This window comes from Micropterus salmoides, unplaced genomic scaffold, assembly GCF_014851395.1.
Source record: "Micropterus salmoides isolate LMB-PRFRI ecotype aquatic unplaced genomic scaffold, ASM1485139v1 Ms_hic_scaffold_7, whole genome shotgun sequence".
NCBI classification, from domain to species: Eukaryota; Metazoa; Chordata; class Actinopteri; order Centrarchiformes; family Centrarchidae; genus Micropterus; species Micropterus salmoides.
Genome location: NW_024044459.1, coordinates 33377134 through 33402177, shown reverse-complemented (window position 1 = coordinate 33402177; position 25044 = coordinate 33377134). Strand labels below are relative to the sequence as shown.

The 25044-nt window shown below is 39.7% G+C and overlaps 1 protein-coding gene across 1 annotated transcript in view; it reads left to right on the top strand.

The window, feature by feature from the left end:
• galnt9 (polypeptide N-acetylgalactosaminyltransferase 9) overlaps positions 1 to 23410 on the top strand; it is a 109767-nt gene extending 86357 nt beyond the window's left edge. Inside the window, 5 exon segments of the mRNA XM_038704785.1 lie at positions 10264 to 10449; positions 12286 to 12423; positions 14307 to 14402; positions 22063 to 22230; positions 22412 to 23410. Coding sequence (XP_038560713.1) covers positions 10264 to 10449; positions 12286 to 12423; positions 14307 to 14402; positions 22063 to 22230; positions 22412 to 22558 — 735 coding nt within the window. The 3' untranslated portion in view covers positions 22559 to 23410.
• The last annotated feature ends 1634 nt before the right edge of the window (positions 23411 to 25044 follow it).

The window sequence follows — 25044 nt, the reverse complement described above, 5'->3', positions numbered from 1 at the left end:
TTAAATTAGCAATTACATTACCACTACATCAAAGTGCTCTGTGTTAAGTGCTTCCTCTTAATGACGCAGGCTGCAATTTTATGAAGGGTCAGTGCCAAATGGACCTTGCAAAAATGCAGTCCTGAGGACCTGTGTGTGGGATGTCATAAGAGGTAGATTCACGGTAGATTAAAACAGCCTTATTTGGTATTTAGATGTGAAGTGATTTTCATATTATAATATTTACAGCTGGGATTGGCTCCAGCCCCCCCGCGACCCTGTACTCAGGATGGAATATTTAAAGCCACAATCTATAACTGCAGCATGCCCCCCCCCCAAAGCTAATTTTCTCTTGTACAGTGGTATACATATAGTGGTATAACATATTTCAGAAATCAATTGTCCATTCATACATGAAGCCAAACATTTATTTTCCATGTGTCTCCTAATTAATTTAAATAACACAGCACTCCAATTGCATTAGTAAGTACAGCAGCAGATAACCATTTGGCTTAGTGGTTAGTTTATTTAGTGTAAATATATATATAGTATATACCTTATAGTTATGATTTACAATACAACAACATGAAGTGAGACACTGTCATTAGTAGAGGTGCTGTCAGGGTTCAGTATCTTGCCCAAGGACACTTTGACATGCAGTCTGGAGGAGCCGGGGATTGAACCGCTCACCTTCCAATTAACGGGCAACGCGCTCCGTGTCCTGAGCCACAGCCGCCCCCTAATGCTTTGACTAAAGCCCGAGTTACGAAGAGACACGCTGCAGGATAAACTCATGAGAGAATGTAAAACACACTGTTCAAGCCAGCAAACCACTATCCTGTTTGTCCTCAGATTGGTGTTTGTCACGCGCAGAAAAAGGTCGCATCAGCACTGATGTCTTGTCCCAGGTTTTCTTGCTGAATCAAGGAGTAAGTGTACCCCGCCCACCGCCCCCTTAACTCTGGTAAAGGAGCCTGTTGAGAGAAGACAAATTACGATTACTTTTCAGTTACATCGTGACCATGCAGTCAACAGGCTCGTGTCCACTTGTCACATATCAGCAAAAGCAAACACTGCAGTTTGATCTCAAGATCTTTGAGGCGGCAGTCCGTAAGGATTAGGCTGGGAACCGGAAGGTCGCCGGTTTGAATCCAGCTTGGACCAGAGTTGCAGAGCATAGACTGGTAGCTGGAGAGGTGGCAGTTCACTCCTGGGCACTGCCAAAGGAGATCTTGAGCAAGCCCCTTTGATCCCCACTGAGTGGCAGCCCCCTCATTTTGACATCTCTCAGTGTGTTGCTGTGGGTCCTGTTTGTGCATGTGTGTCTTTCGGACCTGTGTGTAAAATACTAACATAATAACAAGAGTGAAAACATTGAGTTTTGGGATTAAATAAAGTATAAAAAAATAAAAAAATTCCAGAAGTGGATCACAATCTAAATACAGTGTAAAATATTATCAACTGAGAAGCACCACTAAATTTGACCCTGTAACTGCCATCTTTGATGTGGTGTCCTGCAGGTTATACTGTACATGTGAGCTCCTTCTAAACTGTGGCAGCAAGAAACCCTCCTATTCATCCACTTCTTTTGCTGTAATGGGATTTTAGGACTGGAAATATTTTTGTCACCATCCCACACATTGTACAGACACAAACAACCAACCATACTGATTATACTGAGTCATATTGACAAACAAGGTTATCCCCATAAGATAAAACACATACAGTTGGCTTATAGATGGTCCATCTCTCAGCCCTGCTCCCAGAGGTAAACAGAGCTTAGCATGTATGTAAGAAGCTATAGCAGTTCAATTTATTCAGCCATGCTATCTTTTTTTTCTGCGCTGGAACACTCTTGGAATAGATGCTCTTTTTCTGCTCTTTATCTAGAACTCAGAAACCACCCACAGCTACCAAAATTGGTAGATAATACAGATTTACTTTGTTGAATATCGCATTTAATAGTTGCTTTAGAGTTTACATAGCGTGTGATGTACAGCACATCATATTGTGATATATAATTATAAGAAATTATGCTTATTGAGATGATTACAGCCTCACAGTTGTTATCAGCTCTCTGGAGCGGTAACAATATGTAGTGAAGTGCTGCCACATGAAAGAAATAAAATAGAAAAGAAAAGAAATACTTGACACTTGATCTACCTATAGCCTTTTGTGTATTTTTAACGTATTGTATGCATGTATTTTAATGCATGGATGATTTGTGGATCCCGTCATTTCTGAAAAAAGAAACTGTGTTGTGTGTGTGTCCAATGACACCACATGAAGCCTGATGCAAAGAAACCAAAGCCTGTTTCACAAACCTAGTTAGCTATTAGGTTGCTGACCTTCTGGAAATGGTGGTTGAGAAAATATTGATCTTCAATTTGCTTTTAGTGCTGGGCAAACTGCTAACTGCAATTACACATATACACATTTTCAATTATCCACGAGTGCTTCACGACACATATTCACAAGCACTTAACAAACACACACACACACACACACACACACACACACACACACACACACACACACACACACACACTCATACACTATTGATTGTAAACAGGGAACCTAGATAAAGAAACTAAAGAAAGACGGCATTACACAGAGCTTAATACGGTACAAAAGGTGATGGAATCTGCAAGGGCTAAACACTTACCATTAAATTGGTATTGCACTTACTCCCGCAGAAATGCACCAGCCATAAAGGCTAGTGTGGAAAAGCAGCACTTGTCATGGGCTGCACAAAGCAGGTGAAGCCTACTCCAAAGTACTAATGGATTTCTTAGGCCAGGGTCACTGTGGATCACCAGCAGTGGAGATGAGGGGTCAGCCAGTCAATGGAGGTGTTTAAACAGCCCTAGTGAACTACTCCACTACTGATACAGCCAGGGCAATTAAGGGTTTCAGGGTGAGAGAGACTAAAAGAGGATGGATGCCTTTATTAATGTACAATTAAGCACAAGCTTTCACACACCCTTGAGCATTACAGAAACCTGTAAATTATGATAATTGGGACTTGGCTAAATGTTTGATAGTGTCTCATTTCCATGAACGCTGCGCACTATGGCCATATGGCTCATTCTGATTCAAACATCTTGCCTTCCCACAAGAGCACAAGTTGATGCGGCTCACTCTTGTGATTTGATTTGACTTTTTGCTGCCTTAACAAATGCTCAGCCTGCCGGGTTTTTTTGTCATCATTTTAGTCTATTCATTAGATACACAAAATACAGAGCAGTTACCAAGGAAGCTGTAAGGAACAAATTAAGAATGAATAATTGATGAATCACTAATAAGTAACTTCTAAATATCTCTGAATCCAGGGCTATATAGTAGATAATGAGAGGTTACTCGAGAAAAGTCTTTGTGACATACCACTTCTAGAGAATTACTCTATTCTATATTATATATACCACGCAAAGACCAAATCAACATTGAATTGATCCTGCTAACGGGTATTGTGTGTGTGTGTACCCAAAGCCTGATGAAGCTTAATCCTTTTCGCCGTACAGCTCCATTGTCATCCAAAGCTTTTAAAAACACATCAGTGAGTCACACCATTTCCCTGATCCTTCATTACCACAAACATGGGCACTGTAGTTTATCTTAAGTCAATCCCACATACACCATTCTGCTGCCAGAAGTACTCAACAGAGCACCACATGTGTATTAATCCAACGCTGAAAATAGTAAATTGCTAAAAACTACAGTGCGCAACTGTTTTAGGAACATATTTAGCTGTTTTTTAATAATAAGTACATATTTGTGACCTGATCTTCAGTAATTATTTTGGCTGATCAGGGTGAGGAAGTCTGAAAGTATTTGGAAATGCATTGTTCATTTTGGTCTTTTCATGGGATTTGTTGACAATAACGAAAAAATTGCATAGATTTACTATCAGCTTATTCTTTAATGAGTGGATCCTGATTAACCTGGATTCTGCTGCTGAGTGGTGCAATGCTAATACCTACTCATTCATTTCTAATTACTTCAACGTCCACGAGTACCTCACCATTACTTACGATTTTTGTGCCCCCTAAAGTGAAGTAAGGTGTCATCTAGGGGTGTGCATCTTCACTGGTCTCACAATTCGATTCGATTATGATTATCAGGTCAACGATTTGATTCCAAGGGTAGGATAAAGATGCATTTTTCTCACTGTGTGACGATTTGGTACTTTTAAAGGTTGAGTGTGTAAGTTTTAGTGCCATCTAGTGTTGAGAGTCTCGAATTGCAACCACCCATCCAAGTGACTTGTATAGCTACGGTGCCTGAGACAGGACAAAAGATGTCCTTGGTGAGATATTAGAGAGTTGCAAGTCAAGAAATCAGGTCTGTTTAGATAGAAATTATATTTACTTGATTGTTCAGTAAAACCATATGTTTTTGTGAATATTATTGTTACTTAAACAATAGCCACATCAAGAAATGTTACATGATGTCTCATACTCCTGTAATACATTATTTTACTGTACTGTAATGTACAACATTTTTAATGGGCATTTAGCATGTGAAATTACAAATTACACTTATTACTGGGTTTTTTTATGCAAATTTGGAAGATATTCATTGTTGATCACTTGATAGGCACATGGTCATGTTATGTGTCTGAGCTTCCATGCTATTCCATCCAACAACATATTTATTTCTACCAGGGCAGTAGAAGTTTAGCTGGCTGATTGCTTCCATGCTCTAAGCGAATGTTACCATTTTATTGCCAATTACTGATCAGCTGATTGTCTCGCTAATGTTACCGTAAAAGCACAAGGCTACATGAAATAAATACAACTAACATCACATATTTTACACCACTGACAGGGGAAACACATCACTTTTCTCGGTGATTATGGCCAGCTTCTAGCGCCGTTTGTTCGTTGTCGGCTACGGTAGAAACAAAATACAGCGACCTCCATAGGAGGGGGTGCCCCTGGTTATGTAGATATAAATGTCTCATTCTAAGGTAATAAAAACATAAAGGTTCATTATACAAGTTCTTTATACACAACTGAAAACATAGTTATGGATATTATATTGCATTTCTGTCAATAAATCCTACACACTGAACCTTTCAAGCAAAGTATTTATATCAATCCTAACAAGTAGGTAGTAATGAAATGCAGATATTTAATGTTACTTAATATAAATGTAGCTAACATTGCATAGCATTATTACAATATTACTGCATTATTACTGACCTCTGCTATTTTCATTTCTGATACCGCTGTTATTAGTATAGATTCAGATGGGGGTTGAACTACGCACTTTACAATGCTCCAAACATCGTTCACTCCACCTTAATATATCTGTACCTTTTTTATGTCTTGTCTAGTGTAATTACATGTTTGTGTCTTGTCCTGTAAGTTGATTATTGTAATCTTGCATTGAACACCTTGGGCCTTGAGAAACAGTATTTCGTTCATTTGTGTACTCAATATGTGGATGAATGAGAACAAACCTAAATAGCAGCAAAAAACGTCCTGCTCAGCTTCCAGACCGCAGTCTGAAGAGGAGATGTTAGCTAGGGCTAACTGCCTTGACTTTCCCAGTAGCAGGATCGCGCCAGATAGACTTTAATTAACTGACACACTGTGATCTACACTGTACATTTACAGCCAGACTGAAACAGTGTGCTCATATTTTCCCTCTGCTCCGCTCATTTTCACCGTCACCTCCTGCCGCCTGTCATCTAGTTTTCGTTTAAAGAATGAGGAGAGGACGCGCTGCACAGTCTGAAAATCATTAACGTTATTTGCGCATTGATTTTATTGATCATGTGAAATGTTAGTAGCAGCAGTCACAAGTCACTTAACAGCTGTCTGTCTGCCGAACAGGGAGAACCACACGTCACCATTGTGTGCACTGCACAGACGGTCCAGGGCTGCACTTCTGCATTTTCTAGTTCCGCCTCTTTGGATCCGTCAACATTACCATTATAAATTAACCTCTAGATAATCGATTATTGACATTTGTGAATTGATTCATAATCTTCCAAGTCCGCATCGCGATGCATCTAAAAATCTAATATTTTCCACACCCCTAGTGTCTTCCCACAAATCTAAAAAGTAGCAAACAACTGTGAATTCACGTTTGTGTGTTAATAACAAAACCAGCAAGAGCAACATTTTCAAAATAAATTTGAATCATCTTCAGAGCCTTTTCATTTCTTCAGTTGATTTAAGATCACTTGTCACAGGCGAACTACACAGAAGGAGAATGATTAGAAGGCCCACACCTGAGGTTGTTATTTGTTGCTATAAGTTCAAGGCCCTGTTCTGGCCTGACTAGACTACTGGAGGAAAGCTCCAAAGTTTGAATAAACCACTCCAAATATGATTATTGTGAACATGCCACAAACCACAAGAAGCTGTATTTACCTCCATGGCGTTAAATAAACATGGTCAGCTCAACACAGGCTTCACCCATGCTCCGGACTTAATTGAGAAAGTAGTTTTGCAGCAGTATTCTCCTTTCAAACCATGCAGGGGGCATCGTTTTGGGTTCAGAGAGAAGTTAATGGATCAGAACATCTGTTACCCATTGTGGCGATCATCATTAAGAGACTGTGGGTGGTAGAGGCTCTGCAGTTTATACGGTTGGAAGGACATTACCATATGCTATGGCATTCTGATGACGTTGCGCGAGTGTGTAACTCCTGGGCCACTTTCCCACAGCACGGCATAGATTTGCAGATTTGTAAATCAATGCAGGGTGTTATTTCACAGAGAATTCTAAAATTCAAATTGTTTGCTGCCCTCTAAGAAATGACAGTTTTGCTACAATCTGACTGCCTGCCTCTATTTTCTTAGCTGAGTATGTCGGACGAGTGTCACAACATCCCTGCGCCTACAATCAATCAATGTTGGCAGATGACAAATATTTGCTATATTTACCTGGCTTTATATATCATTCCTTATGCCATACACGCAGTTTTCACAGCACCAGGGTTTTCTGGCTGTCAACTCTCCGAGGACTTTTGCATTTATGGGCCATAGGCTCACAGAGCCACTTATCATACTCTTTCTCTCACTTCAGCAGAAAATAAAGAACAATAACACCTAATTGCAGCATGCAGCACATGTGTGTCATGTTAAAAGCTAAAAGAAATGTTTAACAGCACATTTTTTGTGTGTCCATGAATACGTCTTATATGTTAAGCAGTAAGCTGCATCAGAAAGCAGATGGCTTGTTACAGAAAGTGCAGTTATGAACACAGTGCAACTGACACATTAATGAAAATGCATGTTTGACCTTTGTCCCTGTATTTAAATTTGCTCTCAAGTGGCAAGATATGAATATGTTCACAGTGTGTAATTTCCTCCTTAAACTCCTGGGCGTCAGCTGCAGAGCTGCAGTGATAAGTGGTTAAAATGTCAGGTTTATTCACTTGACTACTATTTAATGCACGATTTCATATTGTCACAATGTTTAAATAACAAATAGAGTGAATTTTTTTTTTATTTATTTAAAATCAAATTTGAACTGAGATACTCTAAGACAGGGGTGTCAAACTCATTTTCCCCAAGGGCCAAATAAGCATCACGGTTACCCTCAAAGGGCCAGTTGCAACTGTAAGACTATAAATGTAACTACTCCTTAACATATTGTTAAATAACTGCCTCTTTATTTGATTATGTATTCAAGTTAAGGACATTTATCAGATGTAAAAAAATATAGCCTTAGTAAGAAAGTTTTTATAGTAAATATTTATGTTATGATAAGATAAATAAATGAATTTATCAGATTTAAAAACCCTCATTACTCCATCAATCAATGATCAAACATTTCAAGTAAATAACAAAGAGAAATATCAAACATAATCTTTTACAGTAACCTTTTTCATTTTTTCACAGTCCAGAGGTGCAGAACCATGGTAAAACAAATACAGTAATTGTGAGCTGCTAATAACATGAGGGACAGATGTGATAAAACAAATAGTCCAGCTGCACACAGCCTTGCAGAGGGCGTACATCCAACTAATGAGAGATAGTTTGATTACCTGGAAAAATGCAGACGTATAGGCTACTGTAGCCTAGTTCACACAATTTTTAGCCCGATTTGCCGCTCGGCGACCGTCAGGCTGTGATCGGGAGTAAATCAGCGATTCAACGGCAGTCGCAGTCGCTGTGAACTACTCAAAGACGCATCAAAACGGCTCCCCGACACATTTGTGCCACATCGCTGACGTCTGCCAGATATCTAGCATGCCAAATATCTGGAGGAGTCGGACGACTCGACATCCACATCCAGCCAATGAGCAGGCAGCTACTTTTCACCACAAACATATTTTACTCCCCTCCAGCTCTCTCTGTAGCTCAGATGATCCCTGCTACCTGCGTATTCTAATCCATTCTTTCACCCAGATTCTTTGTCTTTGTAATTGCTTTCTTTATAATAACAAACAACAGCTGTTTTGTCTGTAGGTTCGCTCATTTCCCGTTTCACATGTCACGTGTGTTTTCTTGACAAAACGTGGTTTGGAGACCAGTGTCGGGTGATAAGAGTCGCTGTCAGCTCATGTAGTGTGTGACCCCCTGTCACCGATCAGTCACGTAGTGTGAACGCCACAACGACTTCAAGATCCCGTCAGAAGACGGCAAGTTGTGTAGTGTGAATGGCACTAACAGTCGTGTAGTCTGCACGAGCCTTAACTAACGTTGATCCTTCATCACTGATACTGCCTCATAACACAAAAGACATAGGCCTAGCTAGTTGTAGTCAAGACTGCCCAAACCGAGACCAAGTCAAGACCAAGACCAGAGTTTATCGAGACCAAGACAAGATCAAGACCAGTTCCCTGCATTGCATGGCACGCAATAAAATGTGGAACGAGATCACAGGTAGTTCTCAAAGTGATCTGAAAGATCCACTTTCCCATTAAAACACCCAAGTTTTACTTCCAATCAAAGTTAGGATGTTAACAAATCAGACAATGCAAAAACAATTTATTGATACTCCCAAAGTTATGGTCTTGACTGGCCTTGAAATAAAATCCCGAGTCCTCAATGTCCAAGACAAGACCAAGACCATCAAAAGTGGTCTTAAGACCAAGACGGTCTCGAGTACTACAACACTAGGCCTAGCCTACCGGGTTTTCTCCTTGAAGCACAAACATGTATTCACTTTCCCACCATTCATGAAATTGCATCCTTCCTTCTGCATCAATTTTTCTGGTCTTGGACATTTAGGGATTGTTTGTATACATTTCTCATCTCCACTTGTCGGACAATTACCGTAGTGGGTGTGGAAACATCGCAATCTAGTGGCGGGATGCCGTCACTTCTCGGGTCACAAAATCGACATGCATTGTGGGAGATGTAGTTTATGGCAACATAGACTTTTATTTTAGGACAATCATGAATCTTTAAAGATTTCGTGGGCCACATAATATGACGTGGCGGACCGGATTCGGCCGCGGGCCTTGAGTTTGACACATGTGCTCTAAGACATGAATTTCTCTAACTGCCACATAATGCAAATGTGACAGAAACGGTCAGAAGAGAAGGGAATAATGCTATAAATAGGGCTCTAAAAGTTTTATGCAGTAAATTGTTTTGGTAGTTTTATCCATCCTTCCCATTGGTAATAATTACATTATACTCACTGAGTAGATTGCTAAAACCTGGAAATGTGGTTAGATTACTAAAAGAAAGGTCAGATGGGACAAGGGACACAAGCAGCAAGACAGTCAGACAGGTTTAAAATAAACTCCCATTAACCATTGCAAACATCCATCACTGTTTACAGACCAACCCCCGGAAATCAACAATGACCTTCAGTACTTGCTGTCTTTCTGTGCAAAAATTATTACAGATTTTATAGCTAAACCTACTTTCAGGTGTATCTTGAAATACAGTGTTTAAAATAGTCTGGCTAAACTGCTGGCTTGTTTACAATTTAGCAGATTTTCTGACAGCTCTTTCTTGTCCGGGCTGACTTTGTTGTAGCACTGTTGCTGTGTTCCAAAATCTGAGGGCCTTGGGATTCTCGATTTTGGGTCAGAAAACTTGAGTAAAAGTGAATTCCTGAGTGCAAGAATATTTATTTTTTGAGTTTGTGATGTATTAATATATTAAAGTCATCAGATTTGTGACTTTAGTCTAATTTGAGCCCACTCTTCTGGTAAGCAATAGCTGTGAAATACTTTAATTCCCACTGATCGCAGATAGTGGAAATTAAGGATCCAGCTTTTGTTTATGTGCATTTAAAAAATAGCTTAGTACAGACTGTGTAAATCCACTTTACTCCCAACATGTACTCTTTCCTGGTGCTGTCTAGGTGTGGCAGTGTGGAGGGAGTATGGAAGTCCTGCCATGTGCCAGAGTGGCTCACATCGAGCGCACAAAGAAGCCCTACAACAATGACATAGATTACTACGCTAAGCGCAATGCCCTGCGAGCCGCTGAGGTGTGGATGGATGAATACAAATCCCACGTCTACATGGCCTGGAACATTCCCATGAACGTAAGTTTTTCTCCGTCTTAAATCACTCCCTCCCTCAATCCCTGAGCTCTCTTTGCCCCCTCTCTTCCCCTCTCACTTGTTCATTCAGACATGCAGCCCGGGTCTCCGGAGACACCAGTCAATAGAAATTCAAAATTCAGATTTCATCCCACTTGACCTTCTCGCTGGCAGTAGAGGAAAGGCAAAGCAAGGAAGCAGTGGAGTTTCACTCCAGACAGATGAGAGAGGTGCACCAAGTGAGTGAGAGGAGCCTTTTGTCTAATCAGTCTATTTTCGCACACATCAGTTTAGCTTAATTGCTTTCAAGGGTCTTCTGAGATGGGCTGCAAAATAATAAACAGCTACTTTCATTAGTAAATAGTTAAATATTGACTCCTAATTGCCTCTTCAGCCATGCAGAATGAGATGATTGTCAGGGAAGAACTGTGAATGCTGCCCAAAACAACACTGCTGTTCATAACAAAATAATAACCGGCTGTGTAGCAGTCACATACAGGTCTGATATGCTGCTGATACCTGCGTGTCGTCTAGAAATTTGGCACAAACATCATTGCATGAGAGCTCACTAAGTCAAGTTAGGAAGTGCCAACTGGGGAAATATTGTAACTGTTGTGTGTGTGCAGCATGTTGTGGATGGGGGGTGGCAATTTTGACAAACTAGCCAATCAGGCCACATCCCTTCTCCAGTGTAATTACAAACACAGTGGTGTGGCACGTTATTACCCCAGCTGTCCTGTGGCGCAGAGTTATTTTGTGTACAGTACAAAGACCTAACACTACGATTATTCCATCCAGCCCCCCACCCCATCCCTCCCACACACACAATCACAGATTCTTGTTATTGTCTGAGGTACCCACTGAGAGTACAATTACTTTGGTAGGGGAAGGCTTTATGATTCACCACAGTAGCCAGCCCCAAGTCCAAATACCAAACAACATCTCACTGAAATTGAATGCATTTGTTACACTTGCTTTATGGTACAAAAAAAGTGGACATTTCCAACTAGAATTCATTATTAACAGATGTCAAAAGCAAGTTCAGTTCAGTAGCTGGCTGTAGACTTGAGGACAGGGGAACAGAGAGGGGGAACTGATAAGGGGGATTTGCCTAGAAACACTGCCTGGTAATAAGGCAACTTGTGTGTGTTTGGATAAGACACATGCCTTTGGTGTGAGAGACCCAGGTTCAGTTATCACTGTGACACATCAACCATTGTGTCTCTGAGCAAGACATTTAACCCCTAGCTGCTCCAGAGGCGTGCAACCTCTAACGTATATAGAAATTGTAAGTTAAGCTAAATGTGTAATGTGTGTGTGTGTACCTTTACATCAATGTCTATGTGTCAGTGTCATTGACCTTTCATATACATGTAGTGTATATTTTACATGGTTAAACAGAATGCGTGTTTATTTACATTTTCATGCACATTTAAGCAGTGCACTGTAAATGCATATACTGGAATGGGCTTTGTGTGTGTGTGTGTGTGTGCGCACATCAGGATTAGGTCTCTGTGCCGGGCAGTGCAGCTATTAGGCATTCCCCTAATCAATCTGGGTAGCCACCTCCATAATGCAGGCACGGCCGTGAGGGCTCATAATTAAGCAGCTGATTAGAATTTGCTCAGCACAGATCATGTCTAATGAAAGAACAATGAAGGTCCCACATGACAGGCACATCTATCCATCTCTAAACTAAATGCCTGGTGCGTCCTCTCAGCACCTCAGCACTCTTGCGTCTTCCTTATCTCCAGCAGCTAGTACTCTCTCTTGGTTCGTAAGTAAAGTGCCCGCTGGCTGAGAGTTTTTTCGTCTTTATTTTGTATCATTTGTTGACAGAACCCGGGGGTTGATTTCGGGGATGTCTCGGAGCGCTTGGCCTTAAGGAAGAGGCTGCAATGTCGGAGTTTCCACTGGTACCTTGAGCACGTCTACCCAGAGATGCGGATCTACAACAACACCATCACATACGGCGAGGTGAGAAAGATACTTGCTACAAGGATTATAGAAATACTCTGCATGTTTCCATATCATCATCTGTAATTCTATTACAGAGCTGTGGTTTAAAGAGGATGCAGAGAGCTAATTTGATTCCACAGATGATAAATAGAGAAAATGAGTTGGTGAGAAGTTATTAATTTGTACATTATCAGGATCTTTTCTGTGAAATTATTATTTGAGAAACGTTTCCATGCAACACAGGTGTCAGCAGCTAGTTGACATCTCCTTTAGTTTGGACAAAACCCTTTGCAGTGGTCAAACACAAACTGATATGTACAGAGAAAGAGTCAAGCATCTTCACAGTGACAGACTCATAACATCCACAATTACACGTTAAAGCAAAAAGAAATATGCATTCACTGTAGCCCGTCTAAGGTAAAGGTATCTCATTGCTATAGCAAAGCAGCATCACCGCACAGGATTAAATGCAATTTCCTCAGAATGAGTTTTAATTAAACACTTATTAGTTTTCCATTCCAACTTGATTGTTTTGGGCTTGGCAACGCACTCAGCACATTGGGGGAAGAAAACAGGATTATGACAGGTTGAAGAAATGAACACACTCTAGAGTCAGACACTATTTGGAGGATTGCTGAAATGCACCATTTTTCGTGATATCAATTTTACAATGGAAAATAAATGTGAGTGCAATGTCAGAATACATCAGAATTAACCTCTAGATTCATCAAAGTTGTGAGAATTTACTCCCCCCTTTGTTTCCCCTGCTGCCTGTTTTGGCTCTGACACCCAGCTAATGGATTTCTTTAGAGCGGCAGCCACTTAAGTGGCACTATTTCAGATCTGTCGACAAGCTGGGAAACAGTTACCTTGTGTTGCCACACAGCCACTGCAGCTGAAGTAAGTCTCATCTGTCACTGAGCATCAGCACCGAGCTCGGCCATGCTGACCAGACCAGCAGAGTGGAACCTTCCCTGACAACAGCACATGATAGATATGTCACAACCTGGAAATGAAGCCGTACGCATTCAAATCGGCCAGAACCAAAGCTCATGCTCAATGCACACCACCATCTGGAGGAGAGGGAAAGGAACTGGGACTGTTCACTGCGTGATGATATCCTATCATGGCCAGGTCGTCACTTTGAGATGACAGAAGACTCTGCTGTGTGAACAAGCCACAATGGATCTGGTAGACAGGTGTCAGTGTGACATGCAAGTAGGAATTGATTTGCTTTCAAATTAACTTTTGTGGCAAATGTAACCATGCCAGCAAGTTCTTTTTGAGCGGTTATAACAAAGTCGTTGTTATCTTCAACACCATGTTAAAATTTCAGCTAAATTTCAGGATGTTTAAATGTGTTTAAAATTTTAAACGTGTCTTTGGTAATAACCCATGTCATGCTAAGAAAATAGCTTTTTTGTGTGTTAGCCACTCTTTTCTTAACTCATGCAACAATGAAACACTGGGAAATATGCTTAGGCTACCACTCTCATGTTTGTACGCTAAAGTGAAAGCTATAGCCAGAACGCAGTTAGCTTCGCTTAACAAAAGACTGAAAAACAGAGGGAAACAGCTAGCCTTGCTCAATCTAAGGTAACAAAATCTTCCAGCACCTCTAAAGCTCACTACTAATATTTAATATCTTGTTTGTTTAATTCACAAAAGTCAAAGTGAAGTCATTTCTTGAAATTAGATAAACAGCAGGACAACCAAGCATATTTCCCAAAATGTAGAACTGTTCCTTTAAAATGCTTCATAGAAAACAACCTTTAATCCTGAAGGCCATCTAGGTGGCATCTACCATACTAGAACCTTCTCTCTTGTCTCTTACTGACTCCAACCATATTCAAAAATTCAAACATTCATTTAGTACCAGTTACTCCTGTGTTGTCTTTCAGGTGAGGAACAGCAAAGCTAGCGGCTACTGCCTGGACCAGGGCTCTGAGGACGACGATAAAGCCATCCTCTACCCTTGCCACGGCATGTCCTCCCAGGTCAGACCAGCCTCATGAATAGTTTGTGTGTCCATGTCCACTGCTGTGCTCATAAAGCATCCTTGTTCATCAGGCAATCAGTCAATAATGCAATGCAAGTAAGCTGTCAGTCAGTAGGTGTATTGTGTTGATTCTTCCCAAATAACATTACTGTGTGTCCTTGGGCAAGATACTGAACCCAAATTGCTCCCGACGGCGGTTCCATCAGTGTGTGAATGTTAATTTGTGTTTCTGATGAGTAGTTGGCACCTTAGCAATCAGTGTATGAATGTGTGTGAATGGGTGGCTATAGATTCTTAGATTTATGAATGAAAATATTCTGCATTTTAAAACAAGATTGATGTGATTCCAACCCAACAGAAGTTAAATCAAATTTTATTTAATAAATGGTGGTAGCAACAGCACTATGCAGAGAACTGTTTGCCTGACTGCTTCCCATTTAACAAAACTATAGACCCCACACACATCTCAGCCAAGGCTTTTAAGTGAACAGCTACTGAGGGCAGATTATAATATGATACCCCAAATCACCAGTGAAGTAGTTAAAATAAATTGTCAGTGCAGTGAATAATAAGTCTTCATTTGGAAGATACATAAACGGACTGTATGGATTTAATCATGATGCACATTCTACTTCTGTATACTACCAAAGATGTACATCAGGAATCTCATGGATAAAGAAGTATCTGAGTCTACTGTCAGTTTTAAAGGTCCCACGCACCCACAAGGTGTTCTCATTCATGGAGGTCACCAAATTCCATATATGTAAAATGACCATAAGAGTAAGTGGAAATTTAACAAACATAAAACAAGACGTAATTTAGAGGAGACACGTCACTTTAAGAATCCTCAATACAACTCTATAGGGAAAGCCTGTAACGCCAAAGATGTCGGTGGTCCCGTCCCTCCTGCTCGAAAGCCAATTGTCTTCTTTTAACAGCCGAGGCGGGAGACATATTTCAGCCAATCGTGTGAACCACACTGACGTAAGGGGTCTACTGCACATTCATTCAGACAGGAGCTTGGTCCAAAATAGTTGCCAAGAAGGCTGCTGAGTGGCATGACTTGCCTATAATGACAAAATGATAATAATTACGCATGGTCTCAACACATCTCTACTTGATACATCCACTAAACCTGTGTGGCTGTACGCTGTGTTTAGGACATCTAATAAATGTAATCATCTTGAAAAATAAATGTTTGGGTCCAGGTTTAAAAAGACTGTTCTGAAATATCTGAAAATAAATGCAAACTACTAATCTACTATTGAAGATTGATAATCTTCTACAATAGTCTAGAATAAGCTAAAAGCTAATAAGCTAATTAGTTAAGAGGTCTCACCATTTGTTTAAAGGTTCAGTGTGTAAGTTTTAGCGGCATCTAGTGGTGAGGGTTGCGGATTGCAACCAAACGGATTGCAACCAAACAAAACACAGACATCTAGTTCACTCTACATGGACAGCAAACTAACCGTTTTAACCATATTACAAATTACATGTAATACTTCTTCTTCTTCATCGTACGTATTCAACAAAGTGATAAAACACAGTCGGTTTGTCGGCTACTGTAGAAACATGGCAGAGCAAAATGGCGACATCTATGTAAGAGGACCCACTGTGTATGTAGATAGAAATGGTTCATTCTAAGGTAATAAAAACATAACGATTCATTATGTAAGGTCTTTATACACCACTGAAAACATAGTTATGGATATTATATTGCATTTCTGTCAATAGATCACTACTCCCTTGAGGGATGGGTTAAATGCAGAGAATGTATTTCGCAACATGTATGTGTATGTGACAATAAAGTATCTTCTTCTTCTTACATCCTCCTAAATATTACACACTGAACCTTTAATCAATAATATTACCGTTAACCTTCAGAAACCCTAGATCTGAAAGATCTGGGGATTGTTCTTAATGCTAAAAAGTTAAATAGACAAAATAACACTTACAGTACAGTTGATATTTTCAGAACTAATGTACAGATTCACTCTTATTCAACCATACAGTCTTATCTTCTTCATCTTCCCGAATATCTCACCCGCAGAAGTCATTTAACGTCATTTACAGGGCGTCTTAACTCTTTTTCTCATCGAGTTAAAATGACATCTTCTTTAAAGTCAGACAAAGCATGTTTAAAATAAACTTTGATCTCCGTTTTGAAGAAGTTTCTACATTACATATATATTTAGACTGTATATACTCTATAAATTCATTTAAATAAGTAGCAGGAAGAACAATCTGTTTTGTCCTTTTGAAAAGACTAAATCTGAAAGACACATTGGCTTGAGAATTCCCATAAATGAGCTAATCTAGTCACGGATGTATTGCTTTAAAACACAGAGAATGTAAATCCCAAATTACACAGTATATTTTGCAGTTTAGATCTTACTGGAGATGTATGTGTTTTTTCCTTAACAGTAGAGAAGTGCAGAATATAATGGCATTGGAAGTTTGGTATTATAATAAACCAACTATTCACACTGCTTCATGATTAGGTAAATCATGTTTTCACTAGCTTAATATGATGTCAGGATCTATGGTGTATTTGGAAATTGATCATCAGTCAGTTGAGGCAAAAGGTCCAAGGTAGTACAGAGTGAGCAACGCATCGCCAACAGCTCTATTTGCTCAGTAGGAAACACTGGAAAACTGGGCCACTCCCAGGTGTAGTTATTTGAATATGCAGTTGAATGCTTCTGAAAACAACAAGATGTGTGCTCAGCATAATAATTTGTTTGAATACATACCAGGACAAATGGCACTGTGGGTGGGAGGCTGTTGTCTTTTTTTTGTGTGTTTGGTTTTTTTTGCTTATTTTCCTGTTGTGCTGTGAAACAAAAGATAATCCTGAAGACAAACCATGTGAATGCTATTCATGCATCATTTCCCCCACCTTTCCTAACCACTTCTCCTGCTGTTGGTGAGCGGCATGTTCATTATCTGCCATATGAGAGACTATTATAAGGAGGCCAGCAGCTCACCAGCCTCTCCTCTTTTCCTCTGCAGGGAGAAGTCAGTGGGGTCCAGTAATGTAAAGCTTCACTGACTCTTTTAATCCTGATCCCTGGGGGGGAAAAAACAAATGGAGATGAATTTTGTGTCTTTGTATCATTAGATTACAGTGATGACCGACATTACTGTGAGTGGGCCAAATTTAATTTTGTGGGACACTGTGATTTTGCATTTCTTTTTACCATTGCTCCTTTTACTTATGAAAAAGATATTGGCCGGAATAAATCTTTATTGTGCTTCTGATGAATGAGTCTCTCTCCTGGCTCTCCCAGTGGAAATCTAAATCATGGATAATGTCTCACCTTTGTCCAATAGTGCAATGCATTGAAAGCATAGTGGAGGAGCTACAAGCCCGCATTATTGCACTATTCACATATACACACACACAGACACACACGAAGCAGTAGCCTTTCAAAACATGAAATGGCAATATTGCTAAAAAAAATTGTTTGAAAGGAGGCTATGACAGGAGTAATAAGCCACAGTAATCAAGCATTTCCTGAATAAACAGGCTGTATATGAAAAGTCCACAGGTGTATGGGATTATTTTGTTGTCATTAAAGGTAAACACAGTGGATTTCTGTTCGCACTGCACTCTGGCACTGCACAGAATCAACCATGTTAATTTATTGATCAATGCACGGTGCTTTAACCACATTAAATGGGTGTTTAATTCAAGCAGTTTATTTACATTTGAAGCCTTATTCTATTATTGCTGTGCATTTGCATCATGTTTAATTTATTGTTGTTGGCCAAATATTTCTCAGACAGCTATCCTCAGTGCAATATCTGCCAACAACAGTCAGAGTGCTGCTTGCACTGGTCATTTCACCAATAAAAAACACAGGTCATGGGTTTCCTTCCACAAGGAATTGCAGCTATGTGTAGTGCACTTGGGTGCTGATGGACACTCTGCAGCACTTATGCTCTGAGGCCTCTTAAGCCATTTCCGTGCTGGACCATAGTCCCATATAGAGAGGACATGTGCTAGGTCCAGTGCTGAGGCCCCAAGCCAAGCCTTTCTTAAGAAATTTGCCATAATCTGTGGAATTTGTGTGGAACATACTCACTTCCTGGTGGAGCAAGGTACAGGAAAGGTAGAAATGCGGAAACCCAATACAATGTACAAACAAACCATCTTATATTTACATTGTCACCGTGTTGCGCCATTAATGAGCTAATTAAGAAATTTGGGATTAGCTTGACCTCCAAAATACGGCTGCAAAACTTTCACGATGGCAGGAAGGCAATGGAGCGTCTAATGTTGCTGCATGAGGCACAGGTTAATTGGCTTGGCAGAATCATTTCCTTGTGTTAATTATTTGTTATGGTCCCATTTTAAATGTATTAGCGTATAAAAGGCTGCCTGACTGCTCTGTAAACAGGTATTAGTGGGGATTATATGGGGTTTTCCTTGTGCCCAGTCATAGTTTACACCGTGGATAAATCTGCTTAGAGCATTATAACCTCGAAAGACCCAAGACAGCAACACAGAAACTGCTTGTAATAACGACCTTTAGAGAAAAATTGTTCACAGTTTTATGTGTTTCACATTAGAGAGTTTGAAATATGTCTATGTAAATGTCTGACATTGCTTAGTCCAAAGAATTATCCATATCAGCATCCTTATGAACAGCCCAACAGGCTCAAGTGAACCTTGAGTGACACACAAAGTAGTGCTTTATTGTTTTCCTGTTTGTACTGAGTGGCTCTTTAGGGCAGAACATTGGATTAAAACCCACCTGCATTCTGTCACAAGGAGCAACACCCACACAGGACACTTACTGCAGCTCTAGATTCTCTGTCCTTGCTCCAAATATTCTGGGGCAAGGTTGTATCAGTTTGGAGAGATTTTTACATGCTAAAATTGATTGACAAAAGTACTATCAAGGACAGGGACTATCAGTTCATAACCACATAACAGGTTTTCATACCATTACATTTAAAGCTTCAACAGATATCCTTTACAGGTTTGTAGAGATAGTACTCACAAGACCTGCTTTTACAATGGAGTCAACGTATTTTCTCTTTTTCTTAGCCCAAATCTCCAAAGCCCAAGCTTTTTTGGGAAAAGATTGCATTGTGAGAGGAAAGGATATAGCATTTTTTTGCATCAATAAAGGACTGTTCAGCTTTTCAGCAGCCTTGGTTCAGAGGCATTCTTTTCAGTGAATAACATAGCTAGCTACTCTGCCTTAATAGAAAACTGTGTGTGTGTGTGTGTGTGTGTGTGTGTGTGTGTGTGTGTGTGTGTGTGTGTGTGTGTGTGTGTGTGAGACTCAGCACAGACATGTATGTGTGTTACCCTCAAAGCAGGGCTGCTGCCGTACTAAAGATCTCCCCCCATCTTTGGCATCTCATTTTTCAGAGAGGATCACTCCCATAAATAATAAATGCTATCTCTACTGTATCCTTACGTAATAGATACTTATCGTCACAGAGCCTTTCATGTGCAGGATTAAACAGTGAGGGATCAAGTTTTAGTGTGGGGAAATATTGCAGCATTAATAAGCTGTACACTGTGGTTTTCATGCAATGCTATACACTGAAATATTCTACAAAACGTCATGTAATAAGGAACAAGGTTATTATAGTTTTGGATTTTTAATCCAAATTTTTTATTAAGTTTTTGTTTTTATTTTGTTTTGACTTTTGGTTTTCTCTTTCAGTTTAGTTTTAGATTTGGTTTAGTTTTTATTTTTTTGAAAACGCTTAGTTTTAGTTTAGTTTTTATTAGTGTCAGTGTTAGTTGTAGTCTTTGTCGCTGCATGATGCCAAGTTCAGTTCAGTCTAGTTTAATTTTTTTACAAAACATTAAAATACAAGTACAATCATTAGGAATAATGTAGATTTGTGAAAAGGGACACCTTTTTTAAGCCATCTGAAGCTTGCACGTATGGGCCCAAACACTAAGCAAATATTTGAAGTACTAACACGTTGTCTAAATAAATACTACAAATAAATGAAGCACATGCTACATCTACAGTATCATTTCTTACCTACATACAGAAAATCCTAAGAGCCAACTAACCTAATCCTGCTACCCAGCGGTCCCAAGAAATCATTACATCAGTCTCTAGCTCTATCATTCTTGGTTAAAGAGGTGAAATACAATAAATGGAGGTAAAATACAATTGATGAACAGCAAAGAAACTGGAAGATAGTCACAAACAACATGTTCCTAGCACCCTGAAGGCAAGTATGACTGGAAAGCAGTTCAAATCTAAACCTTTATTAATAAAAAACAAAAGAAAAAAACAGGTATTAAACAATGGGAAGCACAAAAAGATTGGCTGAGATATCAGTGAGCCCATAAAACACACACTAGCTGACATGAACTAAATATAATGACCAGCAGACACGTTAACCCAGCGCAAGGGGAGCTCACAATCAATCGGCAAGTTTATCCCACACGCAGGATGCTAAGCCAGACCATCCGAACGGAACAGAACAAAACAAGGAAAAGAAAACCACCAAGACAGTGACTCACTACCTGCAACCCATCCATCTATTTATCGTCAACTGCCTATCCTGCGTACAGGGTCGTGGGGGGCTGGAACCAATCCCAACTGACATCGGGCAAAAGGCGGGGTACACCCTGGACAGGTCGCCAGTCCATCGCAGGGTCACACATAGACAGACATACCTGCAACCCAAACTAAAGAAAATACTGCTAGATACATATATATCTGTACTTCACTTACTAAACAGAGAAACAGAAAACTCTAAAGCTAAAGTACGAGAGCTGTATCAAGCTAATCAAAAGCTAGCCTCAGCTACAGTTTGCTAATTGATTTTTTTCCACACCTGTAATGGAAAAATACTAATTTTGATAAAATGACATCTTAGAAATTAATTTTGTTATTCCACACACAAATGAATGGGGCAGCCGCTAAACAATTGAGAGAAAAACATCAGCTAAACCTGCTGAGGTTAAATAGCTTAGCAGATTCTCAGAATCTTAACTTTTGATGCAAGTGGAATTTGCAATGTACCATGTGATGTGCTGCAGTTAAGAAACTTTTAAATAACACATTTAAATGTATTAAATTGTAAATTAACATATTACATTGATATCAATATAAATACTTAGAGTAGATGCACTTGACACTTGGCAAAGAAACTTTAATTTCACATAAGATATGGACTGTAAATAATGGAAATAAAGTCTCTGATCTTGAACAAATTGTTGAACTGGCTAAGGAAGCTGAAGGAACACATTTTGATGGTAGAAGCATTTCCCCCTGACTTTCGGCGATGCTTATGCAAAGGCAGAATGCAGTATCTGCATTTTCCATGTATTATGTAGATAAACTTTTTTGCGTAAAATAATCCCCTTAAAAAGGCATAAAATTAAAGCATTACATCCTTTCTATCTGTAACGCAGTCTGCATAACGGCCTAAAAACTTCAGGCTCTTTTTGTTCCCAACTTCACTTGTTGTGTAGTTACTGCTATATGTCTTTGTAGGACAGAACAGATAAACAGCATCACTGCAAAAAACATTCAAATCATTTACAGCTTGTGCTTTCCACGGATGTTGAGGTGCTCTCTAAAAACTTGAGTGTTTTTTGAAGCTATGATTGCTGCTACAGTACTTGAGTCCAGTAGTGTGACATATTGGTTATCTCTGTGTTGCAGCTCGCCCGCTACTCCACCGAGGGTCTTCTCCAGCTAGGACCCCTGGGGTCGACCACCTTCCTGCCTGACACAAAATGCCTCGTTGATGATGGCAGAGGACGTACGCCCAGACTGAAAAAATGTGATGCTGTTTCAAGGATTTCCCAGAGGCTTTGGGACTTTACACAGGTAAAAATATCACATGTGCAACACTTCCAGCACACCAAATGTAATGAAATAAGACACATACATACAGATACACATGTTACTGAATTCCTAATAACGACATTAGAATATAGGAGTTATTCTGCTCTTGTTTCTTAAGGTTATTCGGCAAATTGTGTCATATTTTCATGTGGTTTTGTTGCAGAATGGTCCAATCATCAGCAGGGACACTGGCCGATGCTTGGAGGTAGAAATGTCCAAAGATGCCAACTTTGGCCTTCGCCTGGTGGTCCAGAGATGCTCTGGTCAGAAGTGGATGATACGAAACTGGATTAAGCATCCCAGGCATTGAAGCCAGAGAACAACCTCTGAGACAGTTTGGGCAGTGTTTCAAGTAGCGGTTGGATCTCAAACTGTGGACAGTTCAGAGAGGAGCAGGGACTGATGGTGCTAGTGTGTGGTATTTCACACTACAGACTGCACTGCACACTGAGCTTCCCTCAGGCCACAGAGCTTTCCAACACGGAGTCTTAAAGAAGAATATGATCAATTCATGTGTTCCACTGCGTGTTCACAGAGACCTTACGGCAAGCCGGACAGCTTGAAATGGCCCATATTTTTGACATTCAGCTACATGTATAGAACAAAGTAACAAGACACCTGAGTGCAGCCCCAGAAGGTGGTTCAGATTCATAGTAATTCTTTTGTTTCTACTGTAAAACTATCACATCTTTGGAGATGAAAAAGAGCATTTTTTTCTGAGTGCATCTGAGCAAATCAAAAGATATGTTTGCTGTCAGTTGCCATATCAAAGTGATTATTTTGGGCTGTGATTTGGAAAATTGTTTTGGACATATTGTGCTACCCTGGTAAGACGTGTGATAGGCTTCAAAGGGGCTGGTCACCAAATCCATCATGTGATCAGGAGGCATTTCACCTGCACTCACAAAACTCTACAGTTCTTTGTTTCTTTGGACGGTATTGCTCACTGTGGACAGGAGCAATCATGTGCCTTTTTTTCTCATTTTTCTGCTTAATCTGACCAGGGAATGTCAGTCCCAGAAGCATGTACAAAATTATTTGAAAATTATAATATATTAAACAATGTATAAGACAGTCTAATGATAGTAATATATTGTAAAAAGTGAAAAATTGATATCGTCCACTGATAACAATTAGGATAATAAAAAAAGTTTTTTGATGACCCGCCTCCGTTTTTCTCTTCCCAAGAGTTTATGTCACTTTTGTCATCAATTCAGAGAATATAGTATCAACTTTTGCTCCCTTGGCTGGGTGTTACATAAGGACATTTTCTTTTGTACTGTTGTACCAGCACCAGTACATTTGCCTGTTTTGCCTACACTTACAACCACCTCAAGCCTCCATCAGGTTTCTGGCCCTGTGTACTGTGATCATTTCAGTCCACCCACTGGATAACAGGTTTTCAGAAAGCACTGAAAGCTTTCCAATTATTACACCCAGAAAGGAACTTAATTACTTGCTGAGTTTTTGTCATGTCCAACCAAAGGAAGGAAGAATGACTTGAGTGTCTTTTGACATAGTTTTTACTTAAATATCAAAACATGTTCAAGAGATACCCACAATTTTTATTTGTTGACATAGATCATCATAAATATATTACACCAACATTGGCAGGTTCTTTACTGGTGTCCCTCCCCTGAAACCGCAATTACCTTTAATAAGGCACAGCAATCCTGTAAAAGCTTTGATTTCCTTGCATTGTTTAGAGGGTTTAATTATTATTATTAGACTTTATTGTCCACCGTAGTGAAAATTTGTCTCTGACTTCTCCAAAAAGATATGCAACAATGACACCAAAATTAAAATTACATAAAAAAATACACACAGTTAAGAGTGCGACACAGCAGCGCAGCAGATGGAAACAAGTTAGGTTACAACTTACACAAGAAACACATTTAAAAGTGCTTTTAATTTACACTTGGAAATACCCGTTTACAAAAACACAAGACAAGAAGTGTAAATATTAATTAGTAGTAAGTATTAAACAGTGTGTTTGTTTGCTTTAATGTAAGCTGCAAGTTTCTTTTCAACGGTCAACGTGAAAATCAATGTTCGGAAACACGAACAAGTATGCAAGTTAAGCAACCAAACAGGGTTACCTTGGGATAAAAATACTATTTAAGTATTAATAAAAGTTAAAATAAGAATAAAATGACAAAACTTGACTACTTTTCCCTTTAACACAGACATCATACACAGTGGATGTAAGCTAAAAAGTGCTGTCTATCCTGAAAGCACTGAACACATTTGTTGCGTTCACAAGAGGCTTCCTTGTGTGTCCAATCTATTTCTCCACTATCCTCCAGCCCAGATATACAGAGTATTTTAGGACGCAATGGAAAGTGAAAAGTCCTTTTTACTGGGGTTAGCCATGCTATCCAACCTGCATGTTCCAAAGGCCCAATTTAATTTGGTTTCCAGCTGGTTTAGCCTGAGAGATTGCCTGCACTTGCCACCATGTCATGCTTCTTTGCCTCTAATCATTTCATATAAGCAATGCATCATCTGAGTGTCCTCTAAACGAAGACTGCTTTAGCCCTCCTAAGGTAATATCTTACTCTGGTCTGCGACAAGGTTTACAAACACACCGCCAGTGCAATGTCTCATGGCCCCCATGTCAGCAGATAGTCTGAACCGGGAAATTATTATTCTAGCAATATGGGTTTCCCCGGACTTAACACCTGCAGAATAATGTTACCCCACCTGATAGAATGAATGGATTCATTGAGCTACAGCTCTGTGCCATAAAGGCTTGCTTGCTGAGTCAATTTACAGCAGCTCTGAGGAAGTGTGGTG